Below are 20501 nucleotides of genomic sequence, written 5' to 3'. Positions count from 1 at the left end.
AAGCTGAGGTCGAAATCTATTTCCTTTGGCTCTGCCCTCAGTGGCTGCAGTAGGTGATGGTCATATTAAAGAGACATAAGACATAACACCTTGAATAAGGAGAGCCTCAGATGTCATTTACCCCAACTTTATAGCATTCATCTCGATTTAAAGTTTTAAAAAATATATGTATTTTTGAACACTCAGGTATATTTTTCTATTTGTTTAATATTTGTCTTCCCCAGTAGACACAAGAGCAGGGCCTGTAAATCTCCAGTGCCTGCTATACCATAGACACAGAGTTAGTGCTTACAAAATGCATGTGATGCAGGTTGGTTGATGGTTAAATCACAAGGGAAGGGACCACAGCTAGTTATCTCTAGACTAACTGCAAATACTTTCACCACTACCAGTTGATTAGCCCTCACTAGATGGTTGTAGCTGCATGGGATGTCATTCTGCTGCTCTTCATGCTCAATGGGATACAGAAGATTCTAAAACTCTCTTTGGCTCATCAGCTTCCTTGCTCCTTGAAGACCTTTTCTCACTCCTACCCTTTGATGGACATAAGAAACAATGAGGGTCCTGCTCTTTTTTCTACGCCCTACTTTGGAAAGAGTGCACAGTTCTTCTGCCCTCAGGCTCATCTGCCCATTTTGGAGTTCTGTTCTTACCCTCCTCTCTGGACCCAGCCTAGAAGACATGAACTGTTTTTAAGGGCTCAGCAATACCCAGCTTTCCCTTTATCAGGTCCAGAGCATCTTTCTCACCTGGAGGTAGGGAAAGTACTCGGCGACTAGCCAGGTGTTCTTCCATACCTTTACTCCAGCCTTGGTCTCTCCTTTGAAATAAAAAAACCCAGGAATTTGGGCAGCTCCGGTGGCCCAGCGGTTTAGCACTGCCTTCAGCCCGGGGCCTGATCCTGGAGACCCGGGATTGAGTCCCATGTCGGGCTCCCTGCATGGAGCCTACTTCTCCCTCTGCCTGTATCTCTGCCCACCCCCCCGCCATGTCTCTCATGAATAAATAAATAAAATTTTTTTAAAAAGCCAGGAATTTGACTTATTTTATGTAGTTTGTGAGATGTCCTCTTTTTCCTGAGGCAGCATATGCTGCTGCTTCAATGAGGGGCACCTGAAAGAATAAGAGGAAATTTGGGGAAAAAGAAGCCCTGCTTAACATCTCAAAAATATAATTTGCCTCATTTATATGATGAGTGGCTGAATTTGAAGGGAATGAAGTTAGTGGTAGTTAACCCAGGTTTCCAGAATCACTCTCCAAAGTTTATCAGTTTGCTGCTGATTCTAGGAAGAAAGAAGCATGCCACTTGGGAAAAAGAACAGAAAGTTTGCAGATTGAGTGAGTCTGCAGGGATGCCTGTTTGTTGTTTATTGGTGGTGGTGTTTTTTTTTTTTTTTTTTTTTTTTTTTTTTTTGCTTCTGTCATAAAGTTTCTCCCAAACAGTTGAGATTCTGATAAAATAAATATCTGTCATGTTATTTAAGAGTGGACAGGCTGAGAATCACCAAGCAGGTGACAAGGTGTCCTTGATTTGGTAAGGTTCCATGCTGTCTTCAGCTGATATTGATCTCATATTAAGTGATATGCAGTGAGAGTTTCCTCTGTCAGTTCAGTGACACGATTTTAGGTAAGGAAAGTAGAAGGTCTCTGCGTCAGCTAGAGATGATTATAGTAGATATCACCTGTCTTAATAGCCCTACCTTCCTCTGCTAAGCTGTGGGCAAATGAGATTTTATGCTTTATCATCAGGCTGCCAGACAGGACTCAGGTAACTATATGTAAAATCTCATGCTCTGTTACACACTAGTTGATGTTTATGAGGAAAAATAAGTATATTTAAGCTTTTTATAACATTTGTTCCTTCACAGCAAGAGAATATTACACGTTTGTGTAAGGCTTTCTATTGTCATGCTTAACCACTGTGACTTTTACAACTGCATGTTAGCTGGCACAGTAAATTACTGGAGAAGCACTATGAAGATGTCACTGAGCTTTGCCTGCTGTGTGCTAATCTTCAGAAGTTACAGAAAAACATAGCCGCAGATGTCATTTCAAGCTCCTTTTACTACACTAACAGTCTGAGATGCCACTCTTAATAACATGAGGTCACTTTTAACTAAATTCTTGCTGTAACTGTCTTCTTAGAGAAAATGTTACCAAGCCAGCATTTCTGTAGAATACACTTCATGGCAAGGTGTTGATTACCTAACAAAACCAATGTGAAAACCCCATTAGGGGAAGGGAACCAAATGTTCCAACTTTCTAAATTGCAGTCCTAGTTAAAGACTCCTGTAAATGGCAGAGCAGGGCCTGTAAGGCTCCTGGTGCGGGGCCATCCTTCCTAATGCAGCCAGTGCCTGCTGTGGTTGTCTTGTGGGGGTGGATGAGTTCATAATGGAAATACCATGAAGAACATTTAAAATGAATAAAGTGTTATAAGGACTCAAGTTTTAGGAAAACTGATTTCCCAGTAACAGCTCTCTTGAAATAGAAGGTTCTCCGTATGAGATCTTGGAGAATGGAAGCTTAACACCAAGCATTTATTGATCAAGAAAAAGAGCCAAATGTCATCCAGCACTTGATATGAATCAGGTAAAATAAGGACACTTTCTAAGTTTTCCTACATAGTGTCTCAGCTTCTAGGACAGATGGTCTAACGTAGAATTTTTATGAAATGTTTGCCCCTGAGGAATGGAATGGGCAAAAACTACATAATACAGTGCTTACTGTAGTATCTAAGCTTCGAGGCCCTGAGTCTGAACAGACAAAAAGACTCTATCTCTGGTATTGTCTTAGGAAATTTCTTCCACAATGAGACAAGTAAGGAGAAGTCTTATTTGAATCAATGAAAAGTTCATAGTATGATTATGTTTTTAAGAATGATAGGAGCTCTCCTATCCAATGTGATTGGGGCTGGTACTTGGGTAAACAGAATAAACAAATTTTAAATCAAATGACATAATGGAAACATTTATATCAACTTAAAACATATCATTGTACATTTTTTACAATTTTTTGATGCACAACCAACATCTAATGTTTTCTGCTTAGAGGTCCCTTCATCTTTTTTGCATAAACTGCATTCATAATATGTTGTTTTCCGGGTAAACCTTGTTTAAAATGGAATGAAAATTCAGTCTGAATTCAGAATACTCAAATTTTACTTTTTTAAAAAAAAAAGATTTTATTTACTTATTTACGAGAGACACAGAGAGCAAGAGAGGCAGAGACACAGGCAGAGGGAGAAGCAGGCTCCATGCAGGGAGCCTGACGTGGGACTCGATCCCAGGACTCCAGGATCATGCTCTGGGCCAAAAGCAGGTGCTAAACCCGCTGAGCCACTCAGAGATCCCAAGTTTTACATTTTTTAAACCACCTATTTGGCACTATCTTGTCAATCACTTATCAGCAATTTTTTTTTTTTTTTGCAACTTGTCACTATCAAGTTTTTTGGCAAGCACTTAACTTAGTTTTCCTCACGAAGATAACACTCATACTTGTCCTTCATCAGTTTGTCTTATCTAAATCACAAATTTACGGTAACAAGCACAACTGGCATAATCAAGTTCAGGAATAAGCACAATGACTCGTGTAAGCTCACACCTTGCCTGGAAGGGCAGAGGTTAATGGATGTATCAGAGAGCACATACTAGTCACAGGCATTCTCTATGGCAAAGGTAACTATCAGCATCTGTTAGAAAGAACCAGAGAGCTCTGGTTAATCTTTGAGTTGGTTGAAGGGCCTTCAATTAAGACTGTTTTTACTATAAATACATTTCATTAGCATGCATACGTTGTAACTCTTAAAGAACATCTTTGCAAAATGTTTTCTAGTATGGGTTCTGCAGAACTTGCCTTAATGAATAGCTAACATTCACTTATAATCAGCAGAATCTGTCTGCGCACATAATTCGTGCTCTAAAGTGCTTTTCCCCAGCAATCTAGTTTACAGTGGTACTATAATTGGTTTGTTCATCAGACTATTTTTTCCTCAGATGGGAAGAAATAGTGTTTTGGTCCACTCCTCATTGAGTTATCACAGTTTTAAAATTAATAATTTGGAAATTTAATGAGTTCTTTTTCCATTTATACATGCTTGAGATCCTAAATACCTCTCTATCAGTGTTTATAGATTTTTTTCCTTCTCCTAAATACCGATAGCAATAAAGTATGCTATATATGCTATATAAAGTATGCTCAGTGGTTTAGTGCCTTCAGCCCAGAGCCTGATCCTGGAGACTTGGGATGGAGTCCCACATCAGGTTCCCTGCATGGACCCTGCTTCTCCCTCTGCCTGGTCTCTGCCTCTGTGTGTGTGTGTGTGTGTCTCATGAATAAATAAATAAAATCTTTAAAATAAAAAAGGAAATAGATAATGTCCCTATTGATATTAGGTTGTCCCTATTGATTTTAAGTTGAGACATGTGAAAAATTTTAGAGTTGAGAGAGAGAAGTGTGTATACACACACAGAGAGAGAGAGAGAGAGAGAGGGACATAGGTAAAAGAGAAAGACATAGAGTTGACAGATTTATAAATAAAAAAAAATATATATATATATATATATACACACACACACAGAGACAGAGAGATAGAGACAAAAAACAGAGATAGATACCAAGGTAGGAATAGAGAGAAGTAAAAAAGGAAAGGAAAAAAAGATAAGGTGAGAAATAAAACAGACAGAGACAGATGGAAGCAGAGACACTATGTGGAAGAAAAAGAGAAACCAAGACATCTACAGAGACAGAGGAGGAACCACCTCAGCAATGTTGCTCAAAATGAGCTCAGTCTTTGCCCTGTTTGACCAAGTCTGTAGAGTTACAGGTGTGTCAGTAACCAGGATCGGCAAGCAGGCCCAGGAGACAGTGTCAGAACAGACAATACCAGACCTATGAGTAAGTCATAGCCTGGACAGTAATTAGGTGGCCCCAAACCACTTGTACATAGCTGTTATGTTTAAACTTTAAATGTATTTAAATTTTTTTTGTTTTTGTTTTTCTGGGTTTGGTGGTTTTTTTTTTTTTTTTTTTTTTTTTTTTTTTTTTTTTTTCTGCAGAAAGGTACTGAAGAAAATCTCTGTTGGAGAACTTAATCCGAATGAGACTGTGCAGGCCAATGTGGAGGCCCAGCTCCTTTCCAAGCTGGACCATCCAGCTATTGTCAAGTTCTACACCAGCTTTGTGGAGCAAGATAATTTCTGCATTATTACGGAGTACTGCGAGGTAAGACTCTCCTCTTTTGGAATTCTTGGTAAAAATCTGTTTCAAAGTATATAGTTGCCTGCAAAGAGATACCTCATAAGTTCAGTGATTGAATCACAAGTTGGGGAGCTAGGTTAAATAGGTGATTGGGATTAAGGATGTTTTGTGATGAGCACCAGGTGATGTATGGAAGTGTTGAATCACTATATTATACACCAATATTACACTATATATTAACTAACTTGAATTTAAAGAAAAACTTAAAAAAAAAAAAGGCCTCCACTAGCTGAACTATAAAAACGTGGGTTATGGTGTCTTGTAGCTAAGAATGACAATCTCTAGGTAATTGATGAACTCCTTTTTTTTTCCGTAAGAGTTTATTTATTCATGACACAGAGAGAGAGAGAGAGAGAGAGAGAGAGAGAGAGAGGCAGAGACACAGGGAGAGAGAAGCAGGCTCCCTGCAAGGAGCCTGATGCAGGACTTGATCCCAAGACCCTGGGGTTACAACCTGAGCCAAAAGCAGACACTCAACTGCTGAGCCATCCAGGTGCCCTGACAAACTCACTTACAATAAAGGAGTAGTTGCTGCAGGAGAATGCTTCTTGGGGGAATAATTTTGGGGGGAGAGTCACCCGAACCTTCTACAATGGTCCAGTGCTTAGATGGACATTTAAATGCTGTAACAGAGGCCTGGACAGAGCAGAGGTCCATCTCTTGTGCTTTGAGTTCTTGGCCTATACCTATTTTCCCCACTGGAAATTTGGAAATGGAAATATGGCTCATTTTCCTCATGGAAATCTTTCTTCATATTTATCAAACTGTGATTTATGGCTTCCTGTATTTGCATTTTTCCCTGCCACTCCATGTTCTCTGCAAATAATAGCTATGCATTTTACTGAGCCCCAACTGAGTATGAAGCTGCTTGGGAAGGTACCAGAGAGGGAAACATAAGGAGCAGCTGTATTATGAATCTGTATGCTTGTTCCTGAGAGGGTAGGAAGAGGGGAGTTTTAAGGGCTGACTCAGAGAATACATGAAGATGACCTTGCTCAAAAAAGTAACTTCCAGAACATTCTGGGAGCTAATCTTAACTAAATGTACTTTGAGGGAATTTGGTGCTATTCATACTTTAGAGTGAGTTTAGTCAGTTCATTACCTGGATGTTGTGGGGGCCTGAAAGAAAGGATGCTGGAAAGAGGGAAGATGCTCCTTAGAATGGAAGACAGGCCCGTTTGGGTCAGAAACTTTGGACGACCAGAAAGAGTTGTGTGTTTGAGACACAAAAAAGGAGAGGCAGGAGGAGATTTTAAATAATCACGTATGGCTACTAGCTACTATATTGAACAGGTCTTGGTGATAAGCTAGAATTTTCTTTTTTTGCCTTATTTTTAAATTTTTATTTTATTTTATTTTTTTTAATTTTTAAATTTTAATATAATTTTAATGTACCAGAGAAGTTGTAAGAATATCACAGTGAACATATTTGCCAGCTGTTAACAATTTTCCCACATTTGCTTTATCATTCTATATATTCATTGATCTATCTATATTTTTTCCTGAACCATTTGAGAGGAAGTTGCAGACAGGATGGCTCTTTGTTCTAAATACTGCTGTATTTTTTAAGGCTGAGGACATTGTCTTCCATAACCATGGTAGGATGATCAAAATCAGGAAATGAACCTTGTAACAATGCTGGTATGTAATCCAGTGCTTGTCAAAATGTGATTCTAGGCCAGCTGCATCACTATTACTTGGGCATTCCACCCCAGCCATACTGAATCAGAAATTCTGGAGGTGGGGTTCAGCAATCTCTGTTTTGTCAAGTCCACTAGGCAAGTCCAAAACACATCTAAGTTTGAGAACCACCCATCTAATCCACATCCATCTTCAAATATAGCCCACTTGCCCTATTTATGTCCTTAGAAAGGACATTTCTGTATGTTTTTTCTCATGCAGGATCCAGTCCAGAATCATTTGTGATAATTTTTGAATTCTAGTGGTTTCCAAGGGCTGAGCTACTGTCTCAGGAGGGGCGTTGCCATGGTGATGACCACAGGCAGGCCCGTGGGAACCGCTGTAGGGCTTCCAGGGCTCCACACTGCTGCTGAGCTGTCAGGCTGTCACTTCCCCAACTCCCAAGGAATGACGTGGCGGATTGCTGGTTCTTGTTGTTAACAGAGATATTTCTCATCTTCAGACCTAAATTGGTTCTTAACTTGCACAAGCCTGGCATTATCATCTTTTTATTGAGGTAAAATAATATTGAAAATAGCAGATGGCCAAACTTGCACCTCATAGGAAAATGCCATCACCATTGAAATAGTTGGTCTTTTTATCTCCAAGTTTGCTCTTTTGTAATTTATTTTGGGGCCTTGCAAGATTGAAATATATAAATGCGTTCATGAGGCTGCTACATCCATCACTCAACCCTTTGGGCACATCACATCAGATTATGAGTATGAAAAGCAACCAACTGAACTCTCACAACTTCTTGTCAAGATTGAACCAAATCTTTGATGGAAACTAGTTCCCGAACTACCAAAGTGGGACAGTATTTAAAATATTGGTGTCCTTTTCTTCTTCCTCACTCCCACCACCCAGGGCTAAATGGAACTGCTTCCTCTTTCCTGTCGGTCCTGCAGTTTCGCACCTCTTCATCTGTACTTGGATCATTTCCTTTCAGAATGCCCTCCTTCAAATCCTGTTCATCCTCCCAGGTCCAGAAGAAATGCCTCCTTTACAGACTCCCATAATTGCCTGGCTGGAAATCTCTCCCCACCTGGCCCCTCTGACCTCCATCCTATAGCATTTTATTTCTCCTGGCACTCCACCTATTATACATAGTATAAACTATCTCAGACTTTCCACAAGGGATTTATCTTTTTCTGATTCATTTTTGTATTATATCATGGACCCACGTAGTGAGTCAGAAAGAAATTAGCACTCAGAAATTTATTTTTTTTCCTGACGAAGTCTTTATCACTTACTTCCAGCTGCCTCCCACCTCATTTCTGTCAAACCCTAATGGTAAGAAATAAAATATTGGCTCATTCTACCTGTTATATATGTCAAAAGCATTTTGGCCTACTTTATTTTGCTGGCTCACCTAACAATGTACTACCCTGGAGACCTAAGAGATACTACCTGAAAGTTTTCCCTTTGGACAAGGATAAGACATCCCCAGAAACCTGAGCATTAGCTTTATAGATGCAGAAGAGGATACGTGAGATCACATATCTTCAGTAGAGAGAGAACATATAATTATTCACCAAAAGCAGGAAAGTTATGTTGACATAACTAAACAAAAATATATCATTATACAGTAGTGCTCAAGTTTGGCTGTCATTAGAGTCACCAGAATATTTTAAAAATCATAAGAGCTGAGGCCCATCTCTAAAAAGTCTGATTTAATTGATCTGGATTTTTATCTAGACATTAGAATATTTTTTAAGATTTTATTTATTCATGAGAGGCAAGGAGAGAGAGGCAGAGATAGGCAGAGGGAGAAGCAAGTTCCCTTCAGGAAGCCTGACGCGGGACTTGATCCCAGGACCCTGGGATCACAACATGAGCCAAAGGCAGACGATCAACCACTGAGCCACCAGACACCCCTCTAGACGTCAGAAGTTTTGAATGCTTTCCAAGTGATTTGAATGGCAGACAAAGGGGAATGGTTAGTGTAGAAACAGAAAAATGGGGTCATAAAGGAAAACTTTGTCAGTGTTTATGGGACACTGAACAAAGATGAGGCCCAGACCTGAGAACTGGGAAGTATGGTTGATAGTGGCTTAGATTTTATGCTTAGGCATCTCGCTTGGTACTATTCTTCATGAAAATTACCTGGCCTGTTTTCCTTGCTCCATGTACAACTTCTGATTACAGTTCAGCTCTCTACATATGCTGCTGCTTCTTCTTCTTCTTCTTCTTCTTCTTCTTCTTCTTCTTCTTCTTCTTCTTCTTTTTTTAAGATTTTATTTATTTATTCATGAGAGACACAGACAGAGAGGCAGAGACCCAAAGGGAGAAGCAGACTCCTCACAGGGAGCCTGATGCGAGACTTGATCCCCAGCCCTGGGATCACCACCTGAGCCAAAGGCAGCTGCTCAACCACTGAGCCACCCAGGCATCCCTATATATGCCTCTTCTAACAGGAAAAAAGCCTGCTGGCTAAACTGACAAGGGCTCCCTGTCATCTTGGCAGTTGTTCTTACTGCATAGGAGTAAATCGACATCCTGAATTATTTATTGGTTCCTTAAGAATTCAAGTTCACAAAGGCAATAGTAATCAAAGGTCCTTCTGAAAGCCATTACTGATCTCCAGCTCTGTGTCAGATACAATTCTAGAGAGTAGGGGCAACAGGGATAACGTGATAATATTTCTTTAATGAACGTATATGGTAGAATAAATGAACCATTTTATCAATGGCAAAAATACAAGAGGGATGTGGTAAGGGCCTAGGGAATGAGATGGTGAAAGTGCTGTGAAAGTTAAAAGTAAAGAGAAATGACTTTGGACTGCAGGAACCATGGAGGAGCTGGCGTTACATTTGAATTTGAAACATGGGAAGGATTTGGTCAAGGGAGATGGGGCAAGGACATTTCAGTTAAAGGGAATAATGTGATAAAAAGCTCAGAAGTAGAAAAACATGGACCATGATTTAAGAACTTAATACTTCATCTTTAATTTTAATATATTTGCAGTTAAACACATTTCCTAATGTTAACAACTTCTATAACCACTGTGCAATATCAAAACCAGAATATTAATATTTTACCAGTTTCCTTCCCAGTGTCTTTGTTCCAGGACCCAATCTAGGATCCTGCAATGCATTTAGTTGTCGTATCTCCTTAGTCCCTTTGGAAAGTTTCCCTCTTCCAGCCTTGTTTTTATGATCTTGATACTTTTGATGCGCACTGGTAAGTTATTTTGTAGAAGGCCTCTCAGTTTGGATTTGTCTGATGTTTTCTCATGATTAGATTGAGGTTATAAATTCTGGGCAAGACTATCACAGAAGTGATGTGGTGTCCTTCTCAGTACATCATATTAAGAGGGGGACATGATGATAGTACATGATAGGACATGATGATCTTATTAATGGTGATGTTAACTTTGATTATTTAATTGAAGTTGTGTCTGCTGGATTTCTCCACTGTAAAATTACTATTTCCTTTTTTTTGCAATGGATAAGTACCTTGGAAAAGCTATTTTGAGACTATGCTAATAATCCTGTTTTTCCTCAAACTTTCACACACTGATTTTAGCATCTTCAGTGAAGGTTGTTGCCTGGAGCTCTTTTCACTCTGTTTCCTAATGGTGGTTATGTATTTCCCTCATTCTTTCTATATTCACTAATTGGGATTCTCTTATAAGGAAAAACTGTTCTACTGTTCCTTTTCCACTTACGTATTTATTCGGTTATTTATATCAGCATAAACTCATGAATATTTATTTTGTTCCATGGGTTATAACCCAATACTGTCATTATTTTGTTGTTCCAACTCTTCCAGCTTTAGCTGTTGGGGCTCCTTCATATTGGCTCCTATATCTTTTTAACATGCCCTCATCCTTTCTCAGGGAGAAGTAGATTCTTATATATTATTCTGTTTTATAGATAAGGAAATAGGACCCCAGAGAGGTGGAGTGATTTTCCTAGCAATCACATGGCTGGAATATTGAATTTTGTCCAGGGTAGAACCAGGACCAGGGGTATTAGGAAATACCTTTTTTTCTTTTTACTTGGATTGCTCTAATTCCTTCTTTAATATTTAATAGAGTCAATTAAATAGTCTTGGTTCCTACCTCCCCAAGCATGTAATTATCTACCTCTACACGGACATGAATTAAAAGAGATTGACAGTTTTATTGCTCATACCAACAGTATTAACCAAACATGTTTCAAATTGTGGCCCAGAACACAAATTTCTGTATACCTGTGCTAGTCAAGCCTATGTGAATTATAGGAAGATATAAAAAATATAAAATGGAAACTTTCAGTTATAAGATGAACAAATTCTGGGAATTTAGAACATAGTTCTGGGGATAGTGACATAATTAACAATACATACTATACACCTGAAATTTGACGATAGAGAGCTTTCAAGTGCTCTCACCACCAAAAAAAAACAAAAAACAAACAAACAAAACAAAAAACAAACAAACAAAACCAAAGTATTTGAAGTATTGGGTGTGTCAGTTAACTTGAATGTGGTGATCACCTCACAATTCACATGTACCCATGCATTTCCTTTTCTTGGCTTATTCTCACTTATATTCTGTATCTTTATCTCCAGTTATATGACATACATGAACACAGAAATGCATGTATATCAGTTTGTACACACATGGATATTTTAATGTGATGATGATGTTGTTAAGTGTTTTATTTCTCTCACTGAGAGACGAAGTAGGATTTGAAATAGTGGAGAGTGTGTGGACTTTGTCGTCACACTGACTTCTGTTCGAATCTTTGTCCATTTCCTTGAGCAAGTTATCTCTCTGATCCCTCTCCTCATGTTAAGATAGTGCAACAACACTTCTTTTGTTAGGTTTTATAGGGATTTGAAGTAATGAATATTGAAAAAATGGCTATCAGAGCCTAGCACCTAGTAGACTGTCAATAGTGGAAGTTGTTATGATAATAGTGGCTACTCCCATCTCCCCCTTTCCAGTTGTTTTCTAGAAGGCAAGCTAATTTATAACTCTAATTCTGACTTGTAGCTATGAGTATGATTCATGCCAGAAGGAGGAAACATTCAAATTCTTAAACACTAATAGGTCTGATAGCAATTTTCAAGCAAGTCTTTGCCAAGGATCTGTCTGTACTGTAAAAAAGAAAATTTGAAATTTTCTCTTATGTTTCTTATTTATGTAAAACTGCCTAAATAAACCAGGTAAGTAGGATGAGTTTTGTAATCCTGAACCTCTAGCAGTACGCTCTTGCAAGTTAATTTGGCAATGACATATCCTATAAAGCTACTGCTTATTGTCCTGAAGCTCTGTCTGGGGCCATCACCATCCAGATTGTTCTTTTATGGTTGAGGGAGACTCCTGGGATATTGATTATTGTGATGTTGATTAGTGACCATCTGTCTTAGACCATTTAGGCTGCTATAACAATATGCCATAGACTGGACAGTTTATAAACAACAGAAGTTTATTTCTCATGGTTCTGAAGGCTAGAAGTCTGAGATCAAGATTCTAGCAGACTCAGTGTCTGGTAAAGTCCAGATTCCTGGTCCATAGATGGTAGGTCATCTTCTTGCTGTGCTTTCACATGGTAGTAGGGGTGAAGGAGTTCTCTGGGGTCCCTTTCATAAAGACATTAATCTTATTCATGAGCCTCCACCCTCATGACCTAATCATTTTCCAGTGTACCCCCCCATACTCTTATATTGGAGGTTAAGATTTCTACATAGGTACTTTGGGGGGATACAGACATTCAGTCTACAGCACCATCTTTCCCAGTGCTCCAGGTATCCACACATCCGGCTGTCTTTAGTGGCTTGCTTTGCTGGGATTTCTCTGATTGAAGGAACTAAAAATTACCTATAGAGAGGTAGGTCCCATCAGAGTTCTCTGTTTCTGGGCAGCTCCATCCTGGAGTAGGTAGGTCTTCCAGAATTTGCTCTGCACCAGTCCTATGGATCTAGACTTTATCCAATTAGGGAAGACTATAAATCATGTGACTGCCTCATGATTTTGTATACTTGAACTGATCTGTTTATGATTTTTAAGTACCAAAATTAAAGTAATTTGATTTGTTATATTTACTTTTTTTTGTTTAAACCATGAAATATTTTAACCTTTTAACAACTAAGTTAAAAAGTAAGGCCACTGATTTTTACTTAAAATCATTAATGTAAAAACTGAAAAGCAAAACTAGTCTTATTTTTAAAAATATTTGTATTAAATGCACTAATATAAAGGAATTCATAAACCCAGTAGAACTTACAGCATGTGGGGTATGCCTTTAGCTGACATATGACTTTATATAAATACAAGTATTCAAAAATAGAATCAGAATAATCCACTTCAAATATTTTATTTGAAAAACAACCCAGTGATTTATAGATGAAAGCATCTCATGTCACTTCTTCTTCTTCTTCTTCTTTTTTTTTTTTTTTTAAGATTTTGTCTATTCATTCATGAAAGACAAACAGAAGCAGAGGCAGAGGTAGAGGGAGAAGCAGGCTCCCTGTGGGGAGCCCGATGCGGGACTCGATCCCAGAACTCTGGGATCATGCCCTGAGCCAAAGGCAGATGCTCAACCACTGAGCCACGCAGGAGTCCTTCATGTCACTTCTTAGGATAAAAATAAGTTCTATCATTTTATTCTTATTCATGTACATTTGCCTCAACAAGAAAAACACTTACTCTAAAAGAATTTGGAAAAAGAAATTAGCAGCTAAACTCAGGAATGCTTATTGATATTATCAGACATAAACATCATGCATGACACTACATGCCATTCTCTAGTACCTATTTAGAAAGTGAATTTTCTTATTTTGCTTTAAGAGCATAGTGTGGGGATCCCTGGGTGGCGCAGCGGTTTGGCGCCTGCCTTTGGCCCAGGGCGCGATCCTGGAGACCTAGGATCGAATCCCACGTCAGGCTCCCGGTGCATGGAGCCTGCTTCTCCCTCTGCCTATGTCTCTGCCTCTCTCTCTCTCTGTGACTATCATAAATAAATAAAAATTAAAAAAAAAAAAAGAGCATAGTGTGGCCTCCAATTCCCCCATTTTTATGTACTCCATTACAGCGAACTTCCAAAAGTCTTAGGAAATGTCTTCAGGTTCTACGATGACAGATAATCTCCTTACCTGCCCCCTCCACCTCCATTTATTGATGCTCTCTTTAGTAATGCCACCGGCTTTTAAAGATATCATCATAAAATGATGATATCTTTATCTTATTCAACCCTGAATGTCCCAAATACATCTTTTGCCTTTGGAATTTTTCAAACTGTTGGATCAAATGTTTCCATTGATAGGAGAAATATTAAATATATGGCCCATTTGTGTTATTATCTGGCAGCATTTTCTTAAAGTGTGGTCCATGGACTACCTGTCCCACAGTCACTTAGAATGCTTATTTAAAAATACAGATTTTGGGATCCCTGGGTGGCGCAGCGGTTTGGCGCCTGCCTTTGGCCCAGGGCGCGATCCTGGAGACCCGGGATCGAATCCCACGTCAGGCTCCCGGTGCATGGAGCCTGCTTCTCCCTCTGCCTATGTCTCTGCCTCTCTCTCTCTCTGTGACTATCATAAATAATAAATAAAAATTTATTTAAAAAAATCATTTAAAAAAAAAATACAGATTTTGACAGCCATTGCAGTACATTGAGCTCCACAGAGACAGTCAGGCAAGTGAGAGCCAGATGGGCATTGGGTAACTCTGTGCCTCACTGAGGAACATAATTAAACATGGGCAAAAGAGATCTGAAGAAGTTGAGAGGCAAAATGTCATCATATGCATTCTTTATGCAAATTTGCAGAGAGGAGCATGAGATGAAGCACCCAGAAACTTCAGTCAGCTTCCCAGAGTTTTCTAAGAAACACTCAGAGAGGTGGAAGACCATGTCTGCTAAAGAGGAAGGAAAATTTGAAAACAGGGCAAAGATGAATAATGCCTGTTATAAAAGAGAAATGAAAACTTACATACTCCCCTAAAGGGGAAACAAAAAAAGTTCAAGGATCTCAGTGTACCCAAGAAGCCTCCTTTGGCCTTTTTCCTATTTTGTTCTGAGTTATTGCCCCCAAATCAAAGGAGAACATCCTGGCCTGTCCATGGGTGACATTTCAAAGGAACTGTGAGAGATGTGAAATAACACTGCTGTAGATGACAAACCACCTCATGAAACGAAGGCTGCTTAGCTGGAGAAAAAATTATGAAAAGGAGATTGGTGCATATACAGCACTCGAGGAAAGCCTGATGTGGCAAAAAGGGAGTCATCAAGACCAGAAGAAGCAAGAAAAAAAAGGAAGATAAGGAAGAGCAAAAGGAGGAGGAGGAAGATAAAGAAGATGATGAATGAGTTAGTGCTAGTGAAGTTTTTTTTTTCCTTCTCAACTAGCATGTAGCACCCTCCCCCATCATACACAACTCACTCATTTTAGAGAAAAAAATTGAAATGTAAGACTGTGTAAGATTTGTTTTTAAACTGTACAAAGTCTTTTTGTATAGTTAATACACTCCTGAATGTCTCTTTTGACAGCCCTGTCCTGGTGGTCTTCTCTGTGGGCACTAACCTTTGCCTGGTACAGTGTGGCAGTGATACACTGGCATGGAAATTTAAAGCAGGTTTTTGTTGGTGTACAGCACAAATGAGTTTTATATGGAGATGTAGTTTTTTCTTTTTCTTTTCTTTTCTTTTTTTTTAAGTAATCTCTACCTCTAATCTCTAAGTAATGGGGCTTGAACTCACAACCTGAGGTCCAGAGTTGCATCCTGTACCGGCTGAGCCAGTTGGGTGCTCCCAGGATTGATAGTTTTTTTCATCCTCAGTTGTCTCTGATGCAGCCTCTATGTAATAATTGCTGTTCTGTTAAGTAAATACTCCTCTGTAATTGCAAAAAAAAAAAAAAAAAAAAAGTCGCAGCTGTTTTGTTGAGATTCTGAATATTTCTAAGTAAATACAATTTGTTTTATTAAACTTAAAAATACAGATTCCATTGTCCTCTCTAGACTTACTGAATCAGAGTCTCTGTTGATGTGGTGCAGGAATATGCCTTTTAAACAAGCAAAAGGGATGATTCTGATGCCTGGTAACATTTGAGATCCACTGGAAAGATGTATTAGAAGCTTGTGGAAAGGTGACATAGAGTATAACAGAATAGCGTTTTAAGATGTCAACCAAGTGAATTAATAAGAGGCAGCTTTTTGATTTTAAAATGAAGTAGGACAGAACAATTTTTCAAGCTTCTCCCAGCTCTAAAATCCTGAGATTACTTTGTCCTTTGTGTATACATATCTGAACATTGCAGTTTTGTTGTATTCAGGCTTCTGAGAATGCTCTACTTCAGCCTTTTAAACTGGTTGTAAGTACTTCTGTTGATGACTTAAAAAAACTTTGATTAATTTTTTTTAATTAAATGCTTTTAGGATTTGTAACTTTTTAATGGAATCAAAGATGGAATTTAGACACTGTATTTGAGTTGTTCTTCATGTCTTCAAGGTCTTGGCATTTCAAAGTTAGTCGGATGGTGGCTAATTGGGAGGCGGGAGGGAGGAGATGCCATTAACCTATCAAATGGTACATTTTGGGTTACAGATTTTCAAAACTTCAGAAATTAACATCAAAGCTTTATTAGCAGCTTTCAAGGGGTGATACTAGTGAAAGCCTTTTCTGTGAGCAATATAGACTTAGGGCAACATTTTAATAAAGGTTTAAGTCAAAGCCAATACTCTTCACTAAAGTTTTTTTTTTAACAATAAATGTCATCATTTAATATTTCTTAAAAGACAAAATTAAGAAAACAGTGAACCTACAGATATTGTAATAAGAATTTCTTAAACTGAGGTGTGACATTTTATCAAAAACATTTAATTTTTACTTGGAAGATGGCTTAGAGAAAGAAATCATAAATGCTTTTTGAGACGCCTGGCTGGCTTAGCGGTTTGGCGCCTGCCTTCGGCCCAGAGCGTGATCCTGGAGACCCGGGATTGAGTCCCACATTGGGCTCCCTGCATGGAGCCTGCTTCTCTCTCTCTGCCTCTCTGCCTGTGTCTCTGCCTCTCACTCTGTATCTTTAATTAATAAATAAATAAAGTCTTTTTAAAAAATGCTTTTCATATTGCTGAGTTAAAATCAGGCTGCTTCATTAAAAAATTGTATTTCTTTGTTATATAAAAGCATAATTTGTTATATTAATCTGTGAGTGACTTGATTACTAATTTGAATTCTAAGAAAATAATCTACAGAATATTTATTAGAGAACAAAGTAAATACAAAGCAAATGCTTTTTCTTAGAGATAAATGTACAAAATGAAAATCGTAGAGGCAGTAACTTGAGGAGGATGAGACCCTGCTCCCTGATTAATTTTTTGGCAGTCTGTCTTCTTGTCAACTAAACACATTGCTTGCTTAATATTAGGAACTGGTTCATTTCTCCTTCTTATGGTTCTACTCAGAGAGCAAGAGGGAGTTTGTGTAATCTCCTTTTGACATTTCACTTTGAGGCCTACTATTGTAGGCCCTATTCTTTTTTTTCAATAGTCTATATGTATATATATTTATTTAGTCATGGGAAATTGCACACATATGTAATACCAATGTAAGAAACAGATAAGCAAGTTCTGTCACCACTTAGGAGAGAGCAGTAGGAGGTAATTGTCAGACTAACGGTAAATGTCACCCAGGGAGTAGGCTCCCATCATGGCAAGATAATTTACAGAGAAAGAACATAATTCTACTTACTCACAAAGTAACAATACTGAAGCTGATACAAATGTGTAAGATGTGTATTTCTATAACTTACTAGGGATAAATTCTTGAAAAGAATGCTATTTTAATACACAAATTTCTCCAAATTTTGGTGTTGTTTGAATTGAGGTAGACAATTACATATGCAAAAGCTGTTTTCACAGGGACATCTGTACTTATGTATGACCTTTCTAAAGTAAGATGTTGGGTTGAAGCAGACAGCTTCACTGATATTTCTATAAGGCAAGTTTTTCTTTTTTTCCTTTCCTTTCTTCTTCTTTCCTTCTCTCCTTTTTCCTTCCTTTCTTCCCTTCTTCTCTCCTTTTATCACTTCTCATCTAAAGCTATTTAGGAAAGACACAGAAATAAGTATGTAATTATCTTCCTGACAGTGGAGATATTTTATCACATTCAGGGAATCTAAATGAGATATTGAATGGATATCTTTTTTGTTTTTAAAGATTTTATTTATTCATAAGAGACAGAGAGAGAGAGAGGCAGAGACACAGGCAGAGGGAGAAGCAGGCTCCATGCAGGGAGCCCGACGTGGGACTGATCCTGGTCTCCAGAATCACGCCCTGGGCTGAAGGCGCCACTAAACTGCTGAGCCACCCAGGCTGCCCATCTTTTTTGTTTTAAAATGTGTGTGTGTGTGTGTGTGTGCGTGTGTGTGTGAGAGAGAGAGAGAGAGAGAGAGAGATAGTTCCTCTTGCATAGAAGAAGAAGCCTGGATTGGAAAAATGTATATATTTACAGCTCACCTTTTATCTGATGGGCTTTCACATCTGCTTCACAGGATGTTGTCAAAAAATGTTTTGTGCAATTTATAGAAACACTATGGTGGTATAGCTTGTATAATTCAACAGAACTTTGATAAACTCTAGGTTTAAAAGGAGGGGATTTGAAGGTAGGTTTGGAGAATGAGAAAAAAATGATAGTCTTTTTGACAAGTAGCCAAATATTTGATTCATTATGTTTTTGGATTCCAACAAGTTTTGATCAACTTGCCCCAGAAAATCCAGTAGGAAATTGGATGTGAGCTAGGATGAAAATTGAAGGTTCGATATGCCATTTTTGACTTGTCATGCTCATGTGGAAGGTGAGACGATGTGAGGCAAATATTTGCTTATTGCACTGAAAGGAAATAAAAAATAAAAAATGCATTACAAATGAGCCAGTTGGTTGACCTAATATTGTTTGATTAGATGTAATTTCCCTTTGATTCTTTCACCGCCTATATATGCTCTTGCATTTAGCAGTGAAAACTGTTAGGAAGTCTGTAAATAGCTTAATGTTTGGCTCTTATGTTCCTTGGGGTGTGGTTTAGTACCTGTCTTCTTTCATGGAGCTGTGTGTTGCTGGCATACTCTAAAGACCAAAAATACTTGCATTTCACTTTTTCTTCAGAGGCACACTTCTGGAATTGTGTCAATTGTCCAGTGTTTTAAGGTAAAGGGGATTAAGTATAGGGCTTCTCTAAGAGAATTTAACGTTTTGCATGTTCATTTCTATGGTAGTTGAAATACATTAGTAGAAGCATAATCAGAAAAGGTTTTATGTCAGACTCTTCCAGGCAATTTTAGATGTTCGTCATTGTGATCATGATTCATTTTTGGCACCAAGTATTATTCTTCCTATCACCAGTGAGTGGTAGGACAGACTGACTAAATGTTTTATTTATTTATTTATTTATTTATTTATTTATTTATTTATTTATTTTTAATTTATCAGAGAGAGCACAAGCAAGAGTGTGAGAAAATATATTTAAAATAAAATAAATTTTATTTGTTTGAGAGAGAGTACAAACACTTAACCTTAACTGAGCCACCCAGGTGTCCCATGAGTAAATGTTTAAATCATGTGTTTGGACCCCACATAAATCAACAGTTGTTGTATTCCTGGGAATTTTACTGTAGTTAAATAGTCAAAAGGAGAGTTAAGTCATCCCAAGACACATGTTAGTCTAGACATGCTAAACTGAAAAAGAATCAAAACTACAGCAACCAGTACCATATTTACAATGTAAGGACTGATAGAGTTTCACCAAAACATCATCACTTTATATTAAATTAATATCATTCATTTGGGGAAGCCTGGGTGGCTCAGTGGTTAAGTGTCTGCCTTCAGCTTGGGGTGTGATCCTGGAGTCCTGGGATCAAGTCCCCCATCGGGCTCCCTGCATGGAGCCTGCTTCTCCCTCTGCCTGTGTCTCGGCCTGTCTCTCTGTGTCGCTCATGAATAAATAAATAAAGTCTTTATTTAAAAAAATCATTCATTTGAATCTTACTGGCTTTATATTTTACTTTGTATGTATGTTAGGCTTCTATAGTTATATATATATATATATATATAGTTATATATAGTTATATGTATAGTTATATAAAACTCTTAGTATAAGGAAAGTCACTCCTAGTTTTATGTGAGTACATATAAATATGTGACCTTTAGAAGGATTTTTGTCCTTGAGCGATGTCAAATGGGCATTATCTGAAGTAGTAAAAACAGAGTGTATTCAGTAACTGGCAGTTAGGGAAAGAGCTGTACTATGTATTATGTGTAGAATGTTATAACATATGTTATATGTCAAAAAGAGCTCTTCCTGGTTGTGCACACATTCTGATAAGTGCATAGGTGACTGGAACATGAAAAGGGAGACTGGAGGGGCACCTAGGTGGCTCTGTGGTTAAGCGTCTGCCTTCAGCTCAGGTCATGGTCCCAGCATCCTAGGATTGAGCCCCGCATCAAGCTCCCTACTCAGCGGGGCACCTGCTTCTCCCTCTCCCTCTTCCTCTATCCCTGCTTGTGCTCTCTCTTTCTGTCAAATAAATAAATAAAATCTTAAAAAGAAAAGAAAAGAAGAGGGAGACTGGAAGA

At 38.3% G+C, this 20501-nt stretch overlaps 1 protein-coding gene and 1 pseudogene across 21 annotated transcripts in view; both read left to right on the top strand.

The window, feature by feature from the left end:
• The window catches only part of NEK11 (NIMA related kinase 11), a 261482-nt gene that overhangs the window by 36432 nt on the left and 204549 nt on the right, over positions 1-20501 (top strand). For 19 of the 21 annotated variants that reach the window (XM_072792785.1, XM_072792789.1, XM_072792787.1 and 16 more), the window contains one exon: positions 5058-5223. The exons of the other annotated variants lie outside the window; for them this stretch is intronic. In XM_072792785.1, coding sequence (XP_072648886.1) covers positions 5058-5223 — 166 coding nt within the window. The remainder of the gene's footprint in view (positions 1-5057; positions 5224-20501) is intronic. 21 annotated transcript variants of the gene reach the window in all.
• LOC140614032 (high mobility group protein B1 pseudogene) lies at positions 14629-16912 on the top strand (annotated as a pseudogene).

The sequence above is a fragment of the Canis lupus genome, chromosome 22, assembly GCF_048164855.1.
Source record: "Canis lupus baileyi chromosome 22, mCanLup2.hap1, whole genome shotgun sequence".
NCBI lineage: Eukaryota > Metazoa > Chordata > Mammalia > Carnivora > Canidae > Canis > Canis lupus.
Note: the sequence above shows the minus strand (reverse complement) of the source record. Positions and strands in the feature narration are given on the sequence as shown.